At 54.4% G+C, this 23632-nt stretch overlaps 2 protein-coding genes across 3 annotated transcripts; both read right to left on the bottom strand.

Moving 5' to 3' along the window:
* Positions 1–1696: 1696 nt before the first annotated feature.
* SLC22A17 (solute carrier family 22 member 17) lies at positions 1697–7842 on the bottom strand. The gene is made up of 8 exons (XM_045525451.1): positions 7669–7842; positions 6975–7481; positions 6779–6882; positions 4630–4784; positions 3871–4036; positions 3530–3675; positions 2470–2581; positions 1697–2325 (listed from the first exon to the last, which is right to left on the bottom strand). Exons 4-8 carry the CDS (start codon positions 4691–4693, stop codon positions 2037–2039), a joined length of 777 nt encoding a protein of 258 aa, XP_045381407.1. The 5' UTR covers positions 4694–4784; positions 6779–6882; positions 6975–7481; positions 7669–7842; the 3' UTR covers positions 1697–2036.
* A 4233-nt stretch (positions 7843–12075) lies between these two features.
* EFS (embryonal Fyn-associated substrate) lies at positions 12076–20731 on the bottom strand. Of its 2 annotated transcripts, none has more exons than XM_045525430.1 (6): positions 19948–20731; positions 16245–16523; positions 15833–15973; positions 15028–15738; positions 14574–14663; positions 12076–13068 (listed from the first exon to the last, which is right to left on the bottom strand). In XM_045525430.1, exons 1-6 carry the CDS (start codon positions 19963–19965, stop codon positions 12634–12636), a joined length of 1674 nt encoding a protein of 557 aa, XP_045381386.1. In that variant the 5' UTR covers positions 19966–20731; the 3' UTR covers positions 12076–12633. The 2 variants fall into 2 exon arrangements, with proteins under 2 accessions (XP_045381386.1, XP_045381394.1); XM_045525438.1 differs by lacking the exon at positions 19948–20731 and having other exon boundaries at positions 16245–16356; positions 16443–16511.
* Between the last annotated feature and the right edge of the window lie 2901 nt (positions 20732–23632).

Below are 23632 nucleotides of genomic sequence, written 5' to 3'. Positions count from 1 at the left end.
CCATCTCCTCAGTAGTAAAACAGGGATAAAAGTAACACTACCTATACCAGAGATCTGTGAAAATTAAATGAGGAAGGTCCTTATGAGTCCTCCGGTAACATCATGATTATTGTTGAGAGCCAAGTAGCATGGCTTAATTTATAGAGATTTGGGACTCAGACATGGAGTGGCAGAGGGGAAGGCAAAAGGAACACCAGCACTGCAGGACGCTGAGGGCAACAGGCCTCCCTTTTCTGGAGGGAACTGGCCTTAAGACTTTGTTTCCTAAGAATCCCTTTCTCCAGGACCACTCTTTCAGGAAAACTCACCTTTTCCTCCCTCCAGGAATTTGCTCTTCCTGTGCTCTTTACCTAGAGTCAAGAGTAAGAGCACCAGGTGATGCCGGTGCCTGTCTGGCAGGCCCTTGTCTGAGGGCTTCCTGCCTCTCTGAGTGACTTCTCATCCCCTTCAAGAAGCAGCTTCTTGGTCCACCAAACCACTGGCCTCTTTCTCCACATTCATATTCCTAGTGTTAGATGGACTTTAAGCTCCTTGAAGGATGGCTTATCTCTAAGTATCCAGGATGGTTCTGGTCTGTAAATCCATCACAGGAAACACTTGCTGAAAGAATGAAGAATTATTACTCACCACGTTTTTGAGCATCTGCCATGAGTCAGGCATTGTTATTTCAAAGTTGAATAAGACACACTTCCTGCCCTCAAGGAGCTTACCATCTAGTGGTGTAGTTTACGAGACACTTAGAATACATTATCTTGTTTAATCCTTATAGCAACCCTTGAAGGAAGTTGGAACCTAAGAAATTTGCCCACAGTGGTAGAGCCAGGCCAGGACTGGTTTGACAGGTAGGCCCTGACATTGAGGTAGAAGTCGTAGTCTCTGGTTGCCTTCTCCCAGTGGTGCCAAGAGATGTGACTCCTCACTTCCAAGGAAGTGCCCACAAGTTCAGAGTTGGGAAGGTGGCCACAGTGTGCATTGGTGAATAGCTGTAGCTCCGGGATCTAATCATATCTCAGCTTTGTCACTTATTAGCTTTGTAACCTTCGGCAGGTCACTGACGCTCTCTGAGCATCCGCAAAAGAGTAATAATACCATGGGTGGGCAAGCGGTCCCACTTCTGCCACCAGTGCAGATGTTTTGCTTTCCCTCTCCCCAGTTGCCAGTAACAGGGGTTGGGGAGGCATGTTACTCCAGCTACCCAGTCACATGCCCTCTGGAAATGAATCTGCAGTGGGCTGACCCAAAGGTTGAATCCCACTGGAGTTCATTCATCCAGAAGCCCTGATAAAAATGTCACTGGTTCCTGCTCCCTGGACCAGGAGGCCTCTCGGTTCCTGACCTTTTGTGACTAGTTCTGTTTCTTCCATTCTGTGAGCTCCCACATCTAATAAATTCCCTTTCGGTTTTTCATTAGAGTCAGTTTTTATTGCTTACCACCAACAACAAAAACCATAATTGATCAAACACCTACCTCGCAATGTTGTGAGGACTAAATGATGGGAAGTGTGTAAAGTGCCTAGCCCAGTCCTGGCAGCATAGCAAGCGGTCAGTAAGTGGTGACAGTTGTGAGTTAACACTTAGGGGCAGGGCAGAGGGAGGGGAAGGGAGAGTGTTATTGGTTTGCTTGCTTTCCACTGAGAACCCCCCCACCCCCCAGGACAGAAGGACAACAGAAGGGAGGGAAGTGCAAGCTGTGATATGCTCATTTATTCAAAATGTCTTTATTGAAACAGAATGATAGAGCAAGAAAGAATGAGGTCTGGGTGGATGTCTTTGAGCACAGGATGGAGCCCAGACCCAGTGGTTACAGTGTGGAGCTCTCTCCCTGTCCCCTGACTCTTGCTGAGGAAGTGAACACGAAGCAGCAGGGAGGAGATGGGGGTGGGGACAGCCCTCTGAGCTCTCCTTGGCTGGCGTGAGGTGCCTCTGAGCCTTCTGGGCAGCCCTGCCTTCCTCACTCAGCCTTCCCGACCTCCTCGCCAGGGCCCTACCTAGCTTTCTGTGTGGGCCAGCCTCCCGCCAGGGTGCTCAGAGGCTGCTCAGAGGGCAGGGTTGGGGGTGGCAAGCAGCGGGACGTGGTCACAGCGGTTAGGGGGTGGCTGCCGCAGCAGGGAAGGCCGGCGACAAAGCTCCCCATCCCGGAGCACCTCCGGCAGGAGCTTGCGCTTGGTCTCCGGCAGAAGCATAATGCTGAGAATGCAGAGGAGGGCACAGGCCGCCAACACCACTTGCTGCAGGAAGGCTCCGTGGCCCATGTGGAGGCGCTGGGCCGGGCCACTCAGCCCCCCAAGTGCCCCCAGTGCCATAATCAGGCCCAGGCCACGGCCCCTGGGAGAGATGCAGGAGGCACTCAGCTCACAGCTGCGGGCCTGCCCAGCCCTTCTCCAGCAGCCCTCCCTCCCTCAGCCCTCAGGCCCAGCCTCCCACTGAGCCAAGAGGCCTGGCCCTGCCCCAGCTGCACCCTGCTCTCACCGGACAGTGGTAGGGATAATTTCAGCAGCAAGTAGGGTGCTGAGGATGGCAGCAGCTTGGGAGGAGAAGAGCCCAAGGACAGAGAAAGTGGTGATGGCAGCCTCGTTCAGATCTGGAGGACCAAGAGGGATGATATGGGTGGAGGTGGGGAGATCATGCCTGGCCTATCCCCAGTGTCATCCCCTTGGCTCTGATCGCATGGCTCTAGCTGGGTGGGTTCTGGGCATTCACTAAGTGACTGGGAGAACAGACAGGGTGTGTGGCCAGGTGGGGGCTTGTGGAAGATCTGGGCAGGGTCTGGGTCTTGTCTTGGGAGGCCTGTGCCAAAAGTAATGGCTGAGCCTGTCCGAGGCACCTCTGTTAGGGTTCCCTTGCCGAGCCCACGCTGTGGGGGAGGGAGGATGCTCACAATCCCACAGGCCCAGCAGGACCAGGGACGCAATGCTAGTGAGAGTCATCGAGAGAAGAAGGATGCCCCGGCGGCCAAAGCGGTCCACGGTGACCCCCAAGAAAACGCAGGCCAGGGCTGCTGTGCCGCTGGCTAGCAGGGAACACAGGTAGAAGTCCGATGGGCTCCCTGCTCCTCCCACAGGCTGGTAGCAGTGGCGAATGGCATGGGCAATGAAGCTGTGAGAAGGGGCGAGGAAGGAAAGAACAATGTCGGAATCCCCACCTGCAGCCTTCCACAACCCTGGTCGTCTTTTGCAGGGGTGCTTGGACCTTCCCCACCCAGCCATCCGCCATCCCAGCTACTGGCCTGGCCCTCAGCTCAGACACCCAGGCTCACTTGGTGAAGCCCAGGATAAGCAGATTTTTCCAGATGTTGCGGTAGTTGAGGAGGGAAGCGAAGGAAAAGGAGGATGTTGCAGGGAGAGGGCAGGTGTTCTCCAGGTCTTTGGGAGAGAGAGAGGAGCTGACTGTTAGAAGGAACAGGTGGGAACCCAGGATCCTCCCACATGGGTGGTGGGGTCCCTGGGAAAACATGGCACAGCTACAACCATGCGGAGGGCAGCAGCATGTGTGCACGTGAGGCATCACTCACAGGGCCCCTGTCTCTTACCCTGCAGAGCCTCCTGGGCCTCCTCCCCCAGCATCTGCCCGTGGGGGCGGTTTCGTTCAGCCAGGATCCTCAGCACAGACTGAGCCTCCTCGATCTGCCGCTTCACGATCAGCCACCGAGCGGACTCCAGAAACAGACCAGGCCAGCTGAGGGCGGGGCGGGAGGTGCATTGTGAGGCCTCCCTTCTCCTGATCCGGGGAGGGGAAACTCCCACCTCTGAGGTTGGGGCTGGGGTAGGCCTGGACCAGGGGCAGTTGGAGAAGAGGAGGGGTCTCTGGGCTAGAACTAGGTTGGAGGTAGAAATGGGAATTGCCAAACGACAGGTGAAGGGCAATACTGACCCGTAAAACAGGAATAGGATGCAGGGAGCGGTGATCATTCGCTGCAGAAATCGCCAGTCCTTAGAGACAAGGGCCAGGCCCAGGAACAGGAAGTGTCCCCCCACCCCCACCAACTCCCCTGCCAGGGCCACCCGAAGCCTCTGGGTTGGGTCGCACAGCTCCAGGCCTGGAGATACAGCAGGGATGGAGGGAGGCATGAAAGAGAAGAGAAGAGAGGGAGGGAGGAGGGCAGAGAGAAGGTCAGACCTTGAGTGCAGGCTGCAGCCATTGCTTCCCACAGACTAACCTCTGGGTGGTAAGGAACAGAGAGGTTTGTCCAGTCCTCTCTCCTCTCCTGCTCAAACCTAGGAGGGCTCTAGGGTCAGAGTCGCTGGTGGGTGTTCAGCATTCCCAGTTTGCAGGCCTCTTATTTGACCTTCATGTCAACCCTTGTCCAAGGTCACATAGCTAGTCAGGATTTCATTTTCTAAATAAGTTGCTATTCCCTGACAGCATTAAGTCCAGTGCAAGGAAGGCTTTAAAGATGGTGTGTGTGTGTGTGTGTGTGTGTGTGTGGTTGGGGAAACAGACGTGGAGAGAAGCAGGACCCCTCTGTCTTCAAAGGCCTGGGTAGGAAGACAGCTGAGATTCTAGGCAGCTGAAATTTGGGGCCGAAGAAGGGACTAAGGGGACCCTAGGGGGCAGTGGGATTGGCCTGGCGATGCAGACAGGCAGGTGTGTGAGACCCAAGGGAGGGACTTCAGGGAGGATGGCACTTACGCATCAGGTAGACACCCAGGTCAACTCCGGCAAGCAGAAAGCCCAGGAGGAATCGGAGGGCCATGACGCCTGTGGAGGAGCCTGCAGCAGCCCCTCCCACTCCGCAGGGGCCAACCAGCCCCAAGGTCAGCAGCACAATCCCACGCCGGCCAAACCTGGCAAGTGGGGAGGGGTTCTGGTCACCCAGACTCTCTGGAGGAGTTGCTGAGTGGGTCTCAGAGGCTAGAGAAGATGGGGGCTGTGGGTAGTGAGTCTGGCTACTGGGCACCGGGTGAGGCTGTGGTTCTGTTGGGGGTGGAACCATTGACTCTTGGGGATAGGGCTATTGGTCAAAGATTAGGGCATTTGTGGATGTGAGATCACCCATCAGAGTGGATGGGATTTGGGACTGTTAATCCCTAGGGATAGAGCTACTGGTCAGTGGGGGTGGAGCTTGTCTTACTCCGACTGGTCAGAGGAGATGGGGGTCATGGATATAGGAGGTTGGAGCTATTCATCTGTGGAGGTGAAGCCATTGGCCTCTTGTGCATGGGCATAGTACTGGTCAGTGAAGATGGAGCTATTGATATTAGGGGACTGAGTAATTGATTTTGGGGGATGAGGCCATTGTTCCACGGAATTGGGACATGGGTCTATTAATACATAAGGATGGTCAGTGGGGATGGGACACTGGCTGGGAGATGGAGCTGCTAATTCATGGGAATGGGTCTATTAATCCATAGGCCTATTGATCAGTGGGGATGAATCTATTAATCCATGGGGATAATCAGTAAGGACAGGGTCACAGACCAGGGAAGATGAGACTATTGGCCAGTGAAGATGGTCACTAACTACGAGTTAGTGAGGACAGGTCTATTGATCCTTGGCTATTGATTATTGGGGATAAGACCACTGATCTGTGGGAGATGAACATTGGGGGCCACTGGTCATTGGAAAGGGAGTGAGGCTACTGACCCATGGAGCAGGGTATTATTTTCATGAAGATGAACCTATTGATTAATGTGGTGAACACTCCTGATTTTAGGAGACTGAATTATTAATCTTTGGGGATGAGGCCATTGTTCTGTAGGACTGTGGAAGTAAGGCCATTGATGCATGGGGACGGGCTATTGACCTGTGGGTTTACAATCACTGGCCCACAGGGGTGTGTGACTACTGGGCAGTGAAGATGGGTGATTTTAAGGAACTGGACTACTGAACATTAGGATGCCTTTGATCCATGGAAGGTGAGCTGCTAATTCATTTGGAGGGACTATAGATCAGTGGGGATGGTCAGTGGAGTTGGAGTACCTGGTCAGAGGTGATGGTGTTCAGAATCAGAGATGGAATTTTTGATCTGTGGGGAGAGTTATTGATTGGTGGTGATGGACTATGGATCTTTGGAGGTGAGGCCACTAATTTGTGGAAATGGGGATTTTGGTTTGAGAGGATCTGAGAGCCCTGAGGATCCATGAGGTGGGACTATTAATCTATGGGCTATTGACCCATGAGGATGGAGTCCTTTGGTGGCAGGCATGGGACTATGGTTATTGGGGATGGGGGCAATGCTCTTTGGAGATAGTTACTGACTTGTGGGGGAGGGGCCACTGGTCAGAGCTTGGGTGATTTGTTTGTAAAATTGAACTACTGGTCGGGGGAATGGGCTGTTGATATTTAGGAATTAACATATAGATTGTTAGGAATGAGACCATTGAGATGGAGCTAACAGCCCATGTGGGCTACTAGTCGGTGGAAATGAGTCTATCAATCCATGAAGATGGTGAGGGAGGTGGTTAGGGTGATGAGGGCAATGCACAGAGAGATAGGACTTTTGATCTGTGGAGATAGGATTTTTGGTCAGTGGGGTGAGACACGAGACTATCTGGAGATGAGGCCATTGATCCATGGGTAAAGGGCAACTGATCAGTGGGAACGGGGCTAAGACTCCAGGGAGGTGGGGTCATTCCCTTGTGCAGAAGAGATATGGAAGGAGTATTTCTTGATGGGGAGTGAAGTTGAGACAGGGGTAGGTCATTGACTAGAAGAAGTCCAGAGAAGACTGCAGAGTCCAGCGAATCATCTTCGACCTCTTGCAAACGCCAAGATGCTTGGTCTAGCTTCCCTAGCACCCCCTCCTTTCTACCAGCCCTGCCCCCACAACAGCCCTCACCTGTCTGCGGGGTAACCCAGGAACAGGTAGCCGGAGGCAAAGCCCAAGATGAAGAGGATCTGCTCCAGGATCACCTGCCAGCCCAGGTCACACACCAGATCCCACTGGGGATGTGAGAAGGGTGCAGCGGGCGTGAGGCCCCACCCTCGCCGCCCTCAGCCCGCCCCCGGACCCGCGGCCCGCCTGGTCGCCTCACCTGGCCAATGGCGTTGGTGGTGAGCACCGGCAGGCCATTATAGTCCCAGTCCTTGAGGCAATGGTTGAAGTCCGGCGGGGCGAAGCCACTGCACGAGGGGTCCGTACTGGTGGTGGCGACGCGGCTGGCGGCGCTGGCTGCTAGGGCCGCGCTGGCGACGCTGACGCCGCTGGCATTTGGGGGCTGCTCCCAGCCGGAGGCATTGGGAGGGAAGCCTCCGTAGTGGCAATGCAGTGGGGGCGCCAGCGTGAAGATGGGGTCGGAGGCCAAACCCAGCGCCACGAAGAGCACGGGCAGGCAGCAGAGGCCGAGCTGCAGCTGCTGGCCGCCGCCCAGCGCCCCCACCTGGGCGAGCAGCGCCTCAAAGCTGAGGGGGCCTGGGGGCACGGCCAGCGACAGGCTGCTGCCCAGTCCGTCGCCGCCCGCGTCGCCCTCCCCCTCCCGCTGGCGCTCCCGCTCACCCTGCAGCTGCTCCGTGGGCACCGCATCTCCGAGAGTCCCGACCTGCTGGGTGGGGGGGGAGGAGAAGGGTGAAGCGGGGAAAGCCGCAGAGGCAAGGGGAGGGGGCGGGCGGGAGCGAGGGCTAGGAAGGCAGTCAGGGGCGGCGGATGCGCAGGAGGAAAATGCCAGGTGCTCGGCGGGGGCGGGGGTACGGGGAGAGGATGGCGTAGCCCCCTGGGGCGCGGGCACTTACTCCGTTGGTGCTGGGGGTGATCTCTACAGTGCTGTCGATTTTGCTGCCGCCCCCGCCATTGGGCTCGGGGGTCCCCGTGGCCACCCGGGGAGCCAGCTTGCCGACCGCAGGGGCCCTTCCGGCCCGCGCCGAAAGGATGCGCGGTTCTCTGGCCCAGCTGCGCACTGGGTGCGGGACTCAAGAGAGCCCGTAGAGACCCCGCTCTGCAGCTCTGCAGCCGCGGGCGCCTCCTTGGTCTCTGCGATCTCTGCGCTGCTTTCCCCTCCCCTTCCTCCAGACTCTCCTCCCCTTCCCACGTCAGCAGAGCCTTCGGTCCAGACTCTTCGTCAGAGAGAGGAAGGGGGGCCAGGGCCCAGGGGAGGGAGGGGATGGGGGCTCTGTCGTCTGTTCCCTGGGTCTGCGGGCCATTGCGGTAAAAAGGAAAAAAAGCTGAAGGATAATAGCTAGCCCAGGCACATGCCAGAGATTCCTCTTTTGCTTCCAATCCTTCGCCATCACTCGTTCACTCATCCGTGCGCTCATTAATTAATCAGTAAAATTTGTTAAGTATCTACTATGTTCCAGGCCTTGCACTAGGTTTTGGGCATAACAGGGTGCACAAGACCCACCTTAAGGACAGTTACTAGTGTGGGGAGGCGGAGACACACGTGAATGGCAATTACAGCACAGCTTATGCATATGGAAGACTGGGTTGGCACTGTACTCAGCTCTAGCTTCAGTCCTCTACAAGGGGACCACTTCTCTGCGTTTCACCACCGCATCCCGGTTGGATCTCCATTTCTCAATAGCACTTGGCACTGTCAACCAACCCTTCCTCTAAACACTTTCTTCCTTGGCTCTTAAGTGCCATACTCCCCTGGTTGTTCCTCTCCTGCTCCCCTTTTTGCCATTGCAGGCTCATCCTCCTCTTTTGGCCCATGGTGGTGGTGAGCACCGGCAGGCTGTTACAGTCCAGTCTTTGGGGCAATGGTTGAAGTCCAGCCAGGTGAGGCCACTGCATGTAGCAGTCCATACTGGTGGCGACACCTCTGGCAGTGCTAGCTGCTAGGACCATTCCTGGCTGCATCATTCAGATACAATCATCCAGTGTCTGCAATCCTCAGAGGCTTGGTCCTGGTCCCTCCTGTCATCTCACACTATTGTCTCCACCTTGGGCTCTCACCCATGCCCACAGCTTTGATCGCCACCAATGCCAACAGTACAAACCTTATTCCTGGATTGACACATCCAGCTCCCACTTCTCTTCTGAGCCCCAGATCCATGAAGCCACCTCTTATATGACCTTAGGCCTCTCACCTTTGATGACTCACAGGGACCTCAATACTTTCACGACCAAGCTCATGCTCTTCCCTCAATATAACCTGGTTGTTTTCTAGTGCCTTTTTCTTCAGTGAACAGCACCCTCCTTATCCAACTGTGGCCAGATGTTCAGGTGACAGCACTTACAGTGCCCTCTTCCTCACTGCATGTCAAATCCTTTTACAAAATTCAGTCCATTTTATTTCCTATATATTCTCAGATATCTTGTTTCTCTCCATCTCTACCACTGTTGGTCAAGCTACCTGTTGCACAGACTACATTAGCCCCCTAACTCCTAACTGGTGTTCTGTATCCACTTTGTTTCTACTCCCCATATGTCATTTATTTATTTATTTATTTATTGTTTGTTTGTTTGTTTTGAGACAGAGTCTTGCTCTGTTGCCCGGGCTAGAGTGAGTGCTGTGGCGACAGCCTAGCTCACAGCAACCTCAAACTCCTGGGCTTAAGCAATCCTCCTGCCTCAGCCTCCCGAGTAGCTGGGACTACAGACATGCACCACCATGCCCGGCTAATTTTTTTGTATATATATACCTTAGTTGGCCAGATAATTTCTTTCTATTTTTTTTAGTAGAGACGGGGTCTCGCTATTGCTCAGGCTGGTCTCGAACTCCTGACCTTGAGTGATCCACCCGCCTCAGACTCCCAGAATGCTAGGATTACAGGCGTGAGCCACCGCGCCTGGCCCCCATATGTCATTTATAGTGCAGATGGAATGCTTTTCAAAATGCAGATCTGATTATGTCCGTTTCCTGCTTAACAGCCTTCAATGGCTTCTTCTCACTGTCAAGGTGAATATTAATAATCCAGACACCTCATACCTGGTTTTGCATGCCTGGCCACATGCTCTCTGCAGCTCCACCTCACTTCTTTCCTCAAATTCTCTGCACTGCAGCCACACTGGCTGCCTTTCAGTTTTTCCAGTGCCACAGGGCCTTTGCATAGGCTGGTTCCTCTGTCTAGAAGTCTTGTTAATCAAGTTTTCCTCATGCTTTCAGCTCTTGGCTCAAACATCTTTGCCTCAGGGAAACCTTTCCTAACCCCTAGAATTGCTACTCACTGCATAGTTCATGAACCAGCAGCATCCATATCACCCAGAACTTGTTAGAAATGCAGAGTCTAAGCCTTACCCAGGCCCTTGAATCATAATCTGTATTTTAACCAGGTCCCCAGATGTATGTACATTAGAGACACACTTCTCTAAGAGATTTGTTACCTGATAGTTAATTTATTCTCTAATCCCAGGTACAGGCTGGAAAGGAGCATCTCAGACCAGAAATCATTCCCCCTTCTTTCCACCAAACCACACCTTTAACTTGTTTCCAAATAGAGGAGACTTTTTTCTAATGCATCAACCAGCCTCCCACCGCTTCCCTTCCCCCAACTCATTTCAGCACCTCTTTGGGATTTACTATGGTGCTGTCATAGCCAATATTCTTTGGGGATTTATTTGTCTGCAACCTTGTGTTTGTCCTGGAATATAATAATCTCTTAATTTTATGTGGTGCTGGGCTGTTCACAAGCATTATACGGTTAGGTCCTCACAACAACCCAGTAAGACCATTATGATCATCCTCATATTAAAGATGAAACCAGGACTCTGAGGGACTGGCATGATTTACCCACAGACACACAAGTACATAGCAGACCTGAGACTTGAGCTGAAAACTCTAATTTCATGCTACCTTCTTGAAATTCTGTCTGGAAGATGAGGGATGGCCTTCAACACATAGGGGTAAATTTTGTTGGCCCCAGAATATGGAAATGAGTTTTCCTTTGAGTGAAGTGAGAAAGGAGACTAAAATGGAAGGGGCAAATGCATAGGGGTGCCAAGAGACTAAGATTGTGATTGAAACTTGGGGTGCCTGCAATCCAATCACCATGTCAGGGTAACATCCTGGGAAAGCAGAACTGAAGCAATGGATCTGTGGCTCAGACTACTTCCCTTGTAAATGGCTGGAGTAATCCCTCATCGAAGCCCTGGCCCCATCAATTTCACTAAAGTCCTGAGGACTATGGACTTCCAACACATTTGCATTTGTCTCAGCTCCTCTAAAAGATGGTTTGTCCAGGATGATCAGCAGGAAGCCTGGGAAGCAGAGTGTAAGGGGCTAGACTCTCTTGGGGTCCTCTAAGGAAAAGGGTGCCAGGCTGGCCAACAGCAGTCTCCAGTTGGCTAGAACTATCCTACGGTGCAAAGCTGGGGCTAGGCCTTTGGTTGGGGTGGCCTCTCCAGGATGCCATTTTTGTTTTTCTTTTTTAGACAGGGTCTCACTGTCCCCCAGGGCTAGAGTGCAGTGATGTCATCATAGCTTACTGCAACCTCAAATTCCTGGGCTCAAGGGGTCCTCCTGTCTTAGCCTCTGGAGCACCTGGGAATATAGGCATGTGCCACCATGCCCAGCTAACTTTTCTATTTTTTGTAAAGACAGGGTCCCACTTAGGTTGGTCTCAAACTCCTGGCCTCAAGTGATCCTCCCACCTTGGCCTCCCAAAGTGTACGATTATAGGCATGAACTACCATGGCTGGCCAGGGCAGCACATTTTGAGGCTCTCATGGGGTCAACCTCTCTCCACATCGACATCTCTCTAATGACATCACTTGATGATGAAGTCTTGGAGGAAGCCCCTTCAGGTCAGTAGTTGGTGTCTGCCTGCTTGGAACACTAATCTTGAGACTCTCCTTGGTTCTGTCAGCCTCCAAGTTGGTTTCAGCTCATATATCACTTCCCAACCCTCCTCTCTAAAGTCTCCTTCACTGGTGCCTCCCCTCCTCTAGTTAATCTCTTCACATCACCCTGTTGATTTCCATCACCAGCAACTGTCAAATCTGTTTTATTTCTTTATTTACTTATTTTAACTGACTTTTATGTCTATACCACCTTCACTAGGAAGGTACGTTCACAGTGTACTTTCAGAACTGTGCCTGGTGTGTCATGGGAGCCGAGAACCTGTCCACTGAATAGTGTTGAAAAAAGGAGCAAAATCTCCCCCAAAGCCCTAAAGGCATCCTGCTCACAGCGAGTGTCCCATAGGTATGGCCAAAGGGCGTTAGCCCGCCCCCCAGGCTCCCAAGAAGCAGTCGGGGAAGCAGACAACAGGGTTTATTGAGGTGCACGGCCACACCTGAGCCCAGCCCTCTCCTGCCTTTGGAGGGGAGGAGCAGCCTGGTCTCTCCCAAATCTTCTCGTTCTGTGCAGTCCACGTCCTGCCCTTACTCTCAGCTAACAGTGTGGCACTGATGTTCCAGAGCCAAGAAACAGAGAGAAGCTCCATGTAGCCCCAGGTTTCTGCCCCTCTCATTCTCTGGGCAGGCAAGCTTCCAGAGGTGGGTGGCAGTGCAATGACTGCCACCCTATGCTGGAGGAGAAGAGTCAAGTGCCTCCCTGCCCCAGAGGGCCTGATGCCTGCCCCTGACAAAGCAGGGAATAATATTAAATATAAATAATTTATACAAAATGGCTCGTACAAAAAGCTGCGGGTTGGGGGAGGAGATGCCTCTGTGAAAGGCTGAGATGACAGGAAGGGGCAGGAAAGGGGAAAGATACCACCACCTCTCCTAGTCCCTAAAACAGAGCCCTCCAGCCACCCAAGGACTGGAGGGGGCTTTGGCAGGCAGGAGAGGGGCAGAAATGTGCCAAGGGCCCCTCAGGGGGCCAGGCTGGTGAGCAGGGTGGTGAACTTCAGGGCCTGACCCGCCAGTTCCACGACACACTGCACCATCTCTTGAGCCGCAGGGCCGGATGGGTAGCCCAGGGCGGCCCCCTTGACAGCCAGCACAGTGGCCCGCAATGTCTGGCCCAGCGCTGTACCTGCAGCCCCAACCTGTGCTCGCAAAGGGGCAGAGGCCGCCAGCCGGCCCAGCGTGTCCCCAACAAACACCAGGCGGTGAGCAGCCACCACCACCCTCTTGCCGTGGGGTACGAAGAGGCGTGGGGGTTGGTTAGTCTGGGTGCTGGACATCAGGGCCGCCATAGCTGCCTGCAGCGCCGAGTAGTGGTTCTGGCACTGCTCTGCATAGAAGTGCAGAAGCTGTAGGTCTCCGGTGGACAGAACCAACGGCTCCCCTGGGGACAGGGCCTCCTGAGGGGCAAGAAGAGTGGTCAGTGGGAACGCGCTCATCAGTGCCACGTTCTTCCCCCGCTTCTCTCTCTTCGTTCTTCCTTCCTTCCTTTCTTCCCAAGGGCGATCCCTTTAGCTCTTACCTTTGCCCCTCACAAAACTTAGATTCTTAGAGAGAGAGGCAGTGAAGTGCCCAGACTTGATGTCAGATAGAGGTGGATTCAAATAACCTCAAGTCTCTGAACTTCTGTTTCCTTATCTCTATAACAGGGAGTCTAGAACTACATTGCCCGATATAAATGTAATGCAAACCACGTGTGAAATTTTAGAATTTTTAGTAGCCACATTAAGAAAAGTAAAAGAAACAAATGTTTTATCTAACTCCAAATATAAGAAAATTTCTGATTTCAACATGTAATCAATATGAAAATTCTTGAGTTTTTCTCCATACTAAGTCTGCAATATCCAGCGTACCTTTTATATTTACAGCACATTTCAATTTGATCCAGCCATATCTCGAGTGCTCCACAGCCACCTGTGGCTAGTGGCTACCATATGGGATAGTGTAGTTCTAGTATGGACCTCATGAAGATGCAGTAAAGTTTATTTATTTATTTATTTATTTAAGAGACAGGATCTTGCTCTGTTGCCCAGGCTGGAGTGCAACAGTGTGTTCATAGCTCCCTGCACCCTTGAATTCTTAGGCTCAAGCAACCCTCTTGCCTCAGCCTCTCAAGTAGCTGGGACTACAGGTGTGTGCCACCAGACCTGGCTAAGTTTTCCTTATTTCCTGTAGAGACAGTCTCGCCTGTGTTGCCCAGGTGGGTCACAAACTCCTGGCCCCAAGCAATCCCCATGCCTCAGCCTCCCAAAGCGCTGGGATTACAGGCGTGAGCTACCGCACCTGGCCTGCAGTGAAGATTGAGATAATATATAGAAAGGGCTTAGCACAGTGCACTGCACACTGTAACCACTGCATGAGTATTAACTATGACTATAATTAATATTGATGCATGCAGTGTGCTCAGCACAGGGTCTGGTATTTGGTAAATACCCGATAGATGATGGCTATTGTGTTATGAACATTCTAGACAGGGTTGAGAAAACCACCTCACTTTCCTGAGGCCCAGAGAGATTAACTGATGGCTTCAGAGCCCCTGGCTTCTCAGTAGTAGAGCAGGGATTGGGAGCCAGGTCTCTTAGGAATCTAGGAGTTCACAGTTGGAAGGAGCCTTAGAAGTCACCCGGCCCAGGTCTGACCTGCAGCCCAGAAACTCTGCTTCCCTGGCTGCTCGGTTTTCTGACTCCTCTCCAACACATTCTTTCCCCTCTTTCTGAATTCCTAACATCCTCTTTCAAGTTCCAGCTCCTTCCTGTTGAATTCTAACTCCTCTATACTCTGACCCTGCTGCCTCACTGCACCCTAATCTACTTCCCTCCATGGTTCAGTTAGGAATGCTCCTTCTCCCAGGTTCCTGTTCCTCCTTCCCCAGCCCCTTTCTCTAGGCCATCCCAACCAGGGTTACCTGCTGGGCCGGCAGCCCCTTCTCCAGCAGTTCAGGATCCCCTGCAAAAGCCTTATCGAGGGGCCTAGATCCCTGAGCTTTATCCATGCCCTGCAGGAGGAGATCAGGTCTCAGAGCAGGGGTAGGGGAACAGGGTGGGGAGGCCCATGTGGCCTTTCTTTCTGTACCCAGTCCCCCTTCCTTCCCAAGGACGCTCTTGTCATCAGACACGGCAGTCCCTTGACTCTTGGTCTGAGAGCTCTAGTGGCCCTAAGCTGGGTCTGGGGGCGGAATGTGGCACTGGTACAAGTGTTGTGGCCAAGCACTGGGGTCTCAGGCTGCAGGGTGGAGGGCCAGGGAGAGGATAAGGGGCAGAAGGGAGGGGAGGGGGTGGCTGTTTGTGTGCCCCAGGCTTCCACGCTCCTCCCCCAGTTCGCCTGGGGGAATTATGGTGGGGCTGCCCAGGGGAGCTTACCTTCAGGTGGACATAGTCGTACTCCTCGGCCACTGGAATGCCCTCATACTCATTGTGTAGCCCTGCTGGATCGTCTTCCACCTCCCTGCTCTCTGCATCGCCCTCGACCTTAGGGCCCCCATAGCCAGGCAGGCGGGGTGGCGGTGGGGGCAGAGGCCGGTCCTGGATGCTGCCCTTACGGCCTGGGGCAGGAGAGGGAGCTGGAGAAGGGCTGGGGGCCTCAGGGACAGGCAGGGCAGGCAGAGGGCGGCGGGACAAGCTCTCAGCTGAGGGCAGCCGGGGCCTGTGTGGGGATGGGGCCAGAAGCCGGGCCAAGGTGTCCAGGTCATTGGAGACTGAGGCTCCTGGGGGCTCTGGAGAAGGGGGAGCCTCCGGCCCCAGCAGGGGCACATCGTAGATACCCTCGTCAGTGCCCCCGCCCTCCCCATCTGCCAGCAGTTCCTCGGGCGCTTCATACAGGTTGAGGAGGGCTGATGCCCGTTTCAGGTTGGAGGGGGCAGCATAGAGGGGGGGCCCTGGTTCCCGGCCCCCTTCCCACTCCAGATCTGGCTCCAGCTCTGCAGGTGGCTTCGGGGCCAGAGGCACATCGTAGGGAGCTTCATCCTCTCCAGGGGACTGCAGAGCAGCCCGGGCCAGAGGGGAAAAGGAGGCAGGGCAGTCGTAGGGGCCACTGGATGGAACCCGGAGGGCAGTTGGGGGCACATCGTAGACCTGGAGAGAGGAGTGGTGAGTTACTCTTCACTCAGCAATGAACCCTGAGGGCTATTTGTCCCCAACCGACATACACATGAACTGTAGCCCTCACCTCCAAGACATCTCCGGGGGCAGCCAGCTGGGTCCCACTGCTTCTGGGGATCTTGTAGATGGGGTCAGGGGAGGGTGGGCAGGGTCCAGCCGGAGGTCCTGAGGTAGGCCAGGGCCGAGCTGGAGGTGGCACCACATATACCTGGGGGGTCAAGATAGGTGGGTGGGTCAGGAGTAGGGGCCAGTGAATTGATAACGTCTGAGTGCAAGGAGCTTAGAGACTTTCCAAACTGCCCTGTACTGAGAGGGAAACAGCTCAGAAAGGGTTGGCAGACAGGCTTCACACAGCACAGTCAGGGAAGAGCTGCGGCCTCAGGGTTCTAGCTGCCCACCTCACTGCAGGCCCGGGGTGGGAGGCGGTGGGGAGGAATGGGGTTCTCCTGGCTTGGGGTTGGGGAGGCTCCCACTCTCACCTCCTGGTCCTCATTGCCGTGATCTGGGGCTGCATATGGTGAACCAGGCTGGGATGGGGGCGCCGGGGAGAGGCTGGGCTTGGGTGCTGGGCCAGCAGGAAGGAGCTTCACTCTGTTGGCGGGCACAATGCCCTGCTGACCGTGCAGGGAGCAGAGGCACCAGCCGTCCAGCCCGCCAGCGCCCTCCCGCTGCAGTACCCGTAGAACATCCCCTCGGCGGAAGGACAGCTCCTGGGGGGACTCAGCGGTGTTGTCATACAGTGCCCGGGCCAGCTGGGCCTGGTGGGTGAGGGGGAGGTGGGGAGAGGGGTCTTCACACACATATCAGATCATGTCACCCCTGCTCAAAACCCTTCAGAGCTCCTCATCTCCCTCAAGCTAAAAATCTGAGCTCCTGACACAGCTCTGCCTGACCATATGCTCCCTCTTCTTTTTTATTACTCGAACTAAATAAGCTCTTTCCTGCCTCAGGGCCTTGGCACTTGCTGCGTCATTTACCCAATGTGCTCTTCTCCTGACTGGTCATTTTTCATCCTTCAGTTCTGCTTAAATGTCTCCTCCTCAGAGAGGCCTTTTCTTCACTCTTCTTCCTGCTCCATTCTCTGTGTCTGTCTCCGTCTATTGTTTCCTTCATAATACTTTATACTATTTGTTTATTTACTTTTTAATTATCTATTTCTTCTCGTATGCTGTAAGCCCTATGAGGACAGGAACTGCCATATTCCTAGCCTCTGCAGTGAGGTCTGACTTGGAATCCTTAATACACACGTTGAATGAATTTCTTCCACAGCACACGAAGAAGTCCTGCTAAGGTCTCCCGTACAGTCTCCACACGAAGAAGTCCTGCTAAGGTCTCCCGTACAGTCTCCTTTACCTTCCCTCTGTTCCCTAGCCATTGTCCCTCACAAGCAAAAGGTTAGATTAAGCAGCTGCTGAGACCCCTCATTTTGGGAGAGACTGGGAGAAGCCTCGTCCAGACAGCCTAGGCCTAGGCCTAATAAGAAAGAAAACAGAAACGAAGCAATTGTTTTGTTCTCAGTCTGAGCAAATAAGGTTCTACCAGAAGAGGCTGAGGTTACCATGGAGAAGAGAAAAGTGTACACGCTCTAGTGTAGTGTGCATGGAGTGCGGTTGGCAGAGCAACCAAAAGCAAACATTTATCAGCCTGTTTCTAGTTCTGTCTGGTGGGGGCATCTAAGCTTTTTCCAATGAGGACCACATGCTCAGGTAATATAAAGTCCAGGTACCAAATGCAAATGGTATGTCTAGACACCATGCAAATCTTTGCATTAATCATCTCATTTCATTTAATTCTCACAAGCAGCTTATGAGGCAGAAGCCATCCTTATCCCCATTTTGGAAAGAAAACTGGAACAGAGAGGTTAGTATTTTGCCCAGTGACATACAGCCGGTACAGCTGGTGGAGCATGATTTGAACCCCAGGCTGTTTGATTCCAGAGCGTGCACTCTCTCAATTACTCACTCTACAACCTCTCCACAATTACAAATGTTCAAATCTACTTCTTTTTTTAAAATTAGAAACAGTGGTTAAATCGAGAGGGTCCATAACTCAAAGATGAGTAAAGCACATATGAAGGCTTCCTTATACCCTTTGCTATAGCCCTTCTCAGTGCTCTTGCTCCATGATGTCCTTTAGTAGAATCAAACTTAAAGCGCTTAAAATGTGAGATTACATTCAGCTTCGGTTATAACTATAAATGATTGGGCCTGCCGGTAGGGTAGGGTCCCAGGCAGTGGTGGCTTACACGTAGTGTTGGAGAGCAGCTAGTTGGGCACGGTAGGCCCTGTAACCATGTGGACTTACTAATTTCGGCAAAAAATCTCAAGCTAAAGATCTCAGGCAGGCTGCCATCGGGCAGGGGAGAAGGATGCCCTGTTTAGCCAGCAGGAGCTCATGTTCCTCTTGGCTGATGTTTCCCTCTGGTGGTGAGGCTGTCCAGGCGGGGTGACTTTAACAACAAATAGACTCCTCCTCTTGCCTGAGTCCAAACCCATCAAACATTTTCTGATTATATTTTGGCTTTTAAAGGATATTGTCCCATGCAAAGAAAATATGCTAACCAGATGACACAAATTCCTGGTTAGCACCACACTTTTCTAATTGTAAATTATAAATCAGTGTTTTGTATCTAGCCAGGGGGATAAAAGCACAGTTCTAGAGGCAGAAAGACCTGGGGTTGAGTCCTGGCTTCATCTCTTTCTAGCTGGGCATCTATGGGCAGATTGTTAACTTTTCTGAGCCTCAATTTCCTCCTTTGTAGAATTCCCAATCCCTATCCAAATATCCGTTTTCAGATAATAACAGTACTATCCTCACAAGGTTGTTGTGAGGGCTGGATGAGATAATTGCATCAAAAAATCATGACACAGCTTAGCACGGGGCCAGGTGTACTAAACGCTAATAAATAGCTATTATTAGGATCTCATGAGCTCTATTAGCATAAACATCCCCCCACCCCAATACACGGGGAAAATCTAGCTATGGGACTAGGAAACTGAGCAGCTGGCTCCTGGGCCAGCATCTCTATGTCAGAGTACCCCAGAGGTGCTCCACCTCCAAAGGACCTCCCTCTTTCCCAGCTCTGAGCTAAGGTCTTCGGGGCACCACAGATTGAGGAACTAAAAGGAGTTTGGTCTCAGGAACCCAAATCAAACCCATCCTCAAGGGGTATGGGAGGATGTTGGGTGGCTCTGTGCTTCTCTTCCCCATCTCACAATTCTCTTTCCCAGAGTCCCCATTCAGAGAGCACCAGAAAGCAGGTGGCAAGCTCACTTTCCCTAGAAATCCCAGGCAGGACCTCCAAAAGGGTGGAAAGTGGATGGAGTTGCCTGGATTCAGACAGCACAGAGTGCAGGACAGAAAGCAGAGGTGGGGCTGTGCAGCGCTCCTCCCTGTGTTAGGTTTGAATTCTGGCCAATGGGGCCAAACCTCTGGGTCCTGCAATTCCAAGAACCCAGGCCAGAGTTGCTGATTGACTGACTGATGACGGGTGTGGCCGCCCCTGCTACCCCTCCTCAGAGGCCCAGCTGGCTTGTGAGGGAGTGGCTGGCTTAATGGGGGTGGCAGGGGGCCACAGTGCTCTCTGGGAGGCCTCCTCCCACTGTCTCGTCATGCCAGCTGTCTCCTCCCTTTGTCCCCAATCCCCGGAAAGTGGCCTGAGGCTGGTTGACATCACCTTCCCTCCTCCCTCTATTTTCTCTTTCTCCCAGCCAGATCTCCCTCCTTTGATCTGTTTCCCCCTTTCCTCCATCCCCTCTCTAGAGATGGGCCTCCTGGAGTCCTTGGGCCTCTCCCATTTTCCTTGAGCCACTTGGTCCTTTCAGCCCCCTCCCAACCTTTTACTTGCCTCCCAATCACAAGCCCCTGCCAACCACTAGCGGCCATCTGTTCCCGCCCAGAGAAGAGCAGACGGCACTCGGGCTACACTTGCCTCCTCCCCTCCACCCAGAACCAGACTCTAGAAAGAAAAGGGAGACTGGGGAGGGGGAGAAGGAGAGGAGGAGGGGCAAACCCAGAACCAGAAGCCGCAGGGGCCGAGGAGTGCGAGGGAGAAGGGAAACAAAAGTGAGAAGAAAGGGGCCTTCGAGAGACAAAGAGAGGGCAGAAATAAAAGTCACAGGAGAGTGCAAGGCAGGCTGTGGAGGTTTCTGCCCGGCAGTCTCCTCTCCTTGGTGGACTCACCGACGTGGCAATGGCCATGGCCTTGGCCTCCCGTGCAGCCTGCTTCAGGCTAGGCTCGCTTTTGCTGACTTCAGCGGTGGCTGCCCTGAACCATGGTCCGCGGCCTCCAGGCTAGGAGGCCGCCCCCGGCTGTGGCGCTTGAGTCGTGGCCTCCGCCAAGGTTGGAGGAGGAGAAAGAAAACCCACAAAACTTCCCAAATGGGAGGCAGCTTGACCAGGCAGGAGGAGGAGCGGGGCGGGCCGGGGCGTCGCTGCGGGACCGCATCCAAGGGCGCGCGCTCTGTACTGTCCCCGCGGCCTCCCGGGGGCCGCCGGGCTGGCCAGACCCCCGGACCCGCTTTGCCCCAGGCCGCGGAGGCCCCCGGACCCGCACCGGCCCAAAGCTCCCTCCCGGGGCCGAGGCGGGCGAGCAGGCGGGAGTTGGGGCTGCGCTCGACGTCTCTCCAGGCCGCCCCGGAGAGCCCCGAGGGCTGGGAGAAGCCGCCGGGGCGGTTGGGCTGGACTAGCGGGTTTAGGGGCCAACCCTCCCCGCCGGCCGAGCGCGCCGGGCAGCGGTGCTCTCAGGGCTGTGGTCGCGGCGGCCCGGGGCGCTGCAGCGGGACCCGCTGGGAGGGAGGGAGAGCGAGAACTGAGACGTTTGTCTCTCGTCAAACTTGCCCAAGTTAGCGAAGGGAGGCCAGGCTGGCACCAAAGGCCTCCGAGAGCGTGGCCGTCGGGCCGGGTTGCCCGAGTGAGTGCTTCTGCTGGGACACTCGCACCCGCGGCGGCGAGGCGGCTTCTCCCGCACTCTCAGCACGCCCCGGGGGTCTGGGGACGCCGCGACGCCGCCTCGCCGGCGGCTGCCGGGCCCGCTGCAACCCGCACGCGGGCACGACTCGAAGAGGCGGGACGGGCTTCCCACCGCGCTGCCCGCACCCAGGCAGCAGAGGGGCCCAGCCCCCTTCCGGCCCTCGGCTCCAGGGCGCGGGGCCACGAGCTCCCGCTCCCACCCTCGGCCCCCTGGCCGCCCCCGCTCACACGCAGCCTCGGCCGGGCCCTCTGCGCCCCAGAGCTTGGGGCAGTTCCCAGGTGTCTCTGGGAACGAAGAGAAAGGCCACAAAGCAAAAGGAGCAAAGAGAAGGCGGAGGAGCAGGGGCCGGGGTCCTGAGGACTCGCCGGGGTCGGGGGTGGGGGCACTGAGAGGGCCGGGAAGGCCCCGGGGGTCGCGCCTGGCCCCCAGCCTCGCCCCCTGGCTCGCGGCTGCCCTTCTCTCCCTTTCCCGGGCTCCCGGCTCCCTCTCAGTGCGGCTCCTTCCTTCTGCCCTCGGGCCCTTTCCTCTCCTGCGCGGGTCTCAGTCCTGGGGATTAAGAGAAAGGAGGGAGGGAAAAGGGAGGGGAAGAGAAGGGGCGGAGGAGAAAGGGGGACGATCCTTCCAAAGGCGGGTGTAGAGTTTCAGCTCGCGACCCTCCGGGACCAACCGCGCGTCCCCTCCCGGCCCCTCTCTCCCGCGCCTTCTTCCTGCGGACTCCGCTGCAGCCCTGGCGGTGGTCTGGTCCGCTCCCTCCCGGGGGCTCGCCTCTCCCCGCCACGCCCCCGCTCTCCCCCGCCGGCCCGCGCCTCTTTCTGCCTCCCTTTCATTAGCCCCACATCTGTCTTTCCCATGGGAGGGAGCGCGCTCCTTCCGCCTTGCTGGGGTCCTTAGCGAAGCCTCTCCGCCCCTTGGTGCTGCCGTGCAGGGTGGCAGGGTTAGGCCGGCGGTTCTTGTCGGGGACAGCCCGGGAGCTTGGCGCTGGACGTGGATTCTGGCCCTGGCGGAAGAACCTGAAGCCTGAGCGTCTGGCCCCAGAGCTGCAGGCGGGCGGTTGTGCGGCCTCTTACACTCCCGTGCTAGTCTGGGCCTGTCGGCATCCGCAGCCTGGCTCACTTTTGCGGCTGTGAGGAGAAGAAGCGGGGACTGCAGGCACAAAAAGGTCTAGAACTCTTTCAGGAGCTGGGATCTGGCTCCTCAGAAGTTTCATCTGAAAGGACTGGGCTTTTAGGCCCCACACCTCCTGTGTCCTATATTACTCCTTAGTGTGTGCTGCCTCCCTCCAGCCACCCCGCTTTCCTGGATCTTCCTTTTGGGGCACACATCAGGGCCTCTCAGGCTTCAGGGAAGCCTGCCGCCTTCCATTTTCGAGCTTCCTGATATTTGAAAAGCAAGATGCCAAACAGGATTGAAAAGCTGTAGTGTATTTTCAGTGTTTACATTTAACAAATTAACACTTCAAACACATAAAATGGAGAATGAGTCTATGCATAACCTCATTTGTCGGTAAGATCAGAAGTCTAATTTAAGCCTCTTTGTGAACCTGAGGCCTTGGACAGATTCCCGCCCCCGGCCCCCCATTCCACAGGCCGACACATCCAGGCACCTCTTAGGACAGTGAATGGGGCAGGGGCATCTGCCCCAGCTCCTTGCACACCCTGTTGCTTGGGCACCTATGAAGAACGCTCTGCAGAGGGGAGGGGTGAGCCTATGGGGTAGAATGGGGAGAGATTCTAGGGTGAACATGGGGATGAATGGTGTTGGCTCCGGACTTGACGGTCAGTGGAGTGCAGATCTGGGCAAGGGGCTGGGAATCCTGGACAGACTCAGACTGCCCTAGGCTAGTAGAGGAACTTTTAAGTTTCCAGGTACATCTGAAAGGAGAGCTCCCCCTTCCCAGCTCCAGTCTGGTCAGAGGTGACCATTAGGAAGACTTTCCAGCCTCCTCCAGAACCCAGACCTGGGAGCCCTGGCTGTCTGGTGTGCAGGCATTCAAGTAGGGGAGTGACTTTGTGTGATCTCTGCCCAGGGGACTGCCAAGAAAAATTGGGGCCCAAAGTTGAAGGTGAGCAGGGAACCCTGTCCCCAAAGATTAATGCTGTGACTGGCACTAGGGAAAATAGATGGAGGTCAGAAAAGGCTAAGCAGGAAAGAAGCTGCTAAGACCAAGCAAGATGGTGGCTTGGAGATGGGCAGTGGGGCTTCCTGCCTGGGGAAATAAATTTTAGATGAGGGACAGCAGAGTACAAACCCGCTGGGAAATAAGACTGTGCTTCTGGAATGCCCAGGCATGGAATGGAGCCAGCCAGACTCAGGAGTCAGTACTGGTTTATTAGCTGCATGATCTTAGCCCAGTTATATAACATCTCTGAGTCTCAGTTCCTCATCTCTAACAGTGACTTTGGTGAGGAGTAAATGTGTATAGAATGCCTAGCACAATACTCTTCTTCCATGGTTTTTCCTCTTTACCTTGGCTCCCTCTAACTTATGCTTTACTTTATTTTTATTTTTATTGTTTTGAGACAGAGTCTCACTCTGTCACCCAGGGTAGAGTGCAGTGGCATCATTATAGCTCACAGCAACCTCAAACTCCTGGGTTCAAGAGATTCTCCTTCCTCAGCCTTGTGAGTAGCTGGGATGACAGGCATGCACCGCTATGCCTGGCTAATTTTTCTTTTATATTTATTTAATTTTTTTTTGAATTCAGCATATTATGGGGGTACAAATGTTTAGGTTACATACATTGCCTTTGCCCCACCTGAGTCAGAGCTTCAAGTGTGTCCATCTCCCAGACAGTGTGCATCACTCCCATTAGGTGAGTATGTACCCATCCCCTCCACCCTCCTCCCATCTGCCCAACACCCGATGAATGTTACTGCTATATGTGCACATAAGTGT

Source organism: Lemur catta, chromosome 1 (genome assembly GCF_020740605.2).
Source record: "Lemur catta isolate mLemCat1 chromosome 1, mLemCat1.pri, whole genome shotgun sequence".
NCBI classification, from domain to species: domain Eukaryota; kingdom Metazoa; phylum Chordata; class Mammalia; order Primates; family Lemuridae; genus Lemur; species Lemur catta.
This window is presented reverse-complemented; position numbering and strand designations above follow the sequence as displayed.

Coding starts and splice junctions, on each gene's coding strand:
- SLC22A17 (XM_045525451.1), bottom strand. CDS start 4,693: ATGGCCCTCCGATTCCTCCTGGGCTTTCTGCTTGCCGGAGTTGACCTG. Junction 4,037..4,629: donor CCTGGGTGTCTACCTGATGC/GTAAGTGCCATC, acceptor CTGTATCTCCAG/GCCTGGAGCTGTGCGACCCA. Junction 3,676..3,870: donor ATCCTATTCCTGTTTTACGG/GTCAGTATTGCC, acceptor CCCCGCCCTCAG/CTGGCCTGGTCTGTTTCTGG.
- EFS (XM_045525430.1), bottom strand. Junction 15,739..15,832: donor CCCCCGGAGATGTCTTGGAG/GTGAGGGCTACA, acceptor TCCTCTCTCCAG/GTCTACGATGTGCCCCCAAC. Junction 14,664..15,027: donor ACGACTATGTCCACCTGAAG/GTAAGCTCCCCT, acceptor CTCCTCCTGCAG/GGCATGGATAAAGCTCAGGG.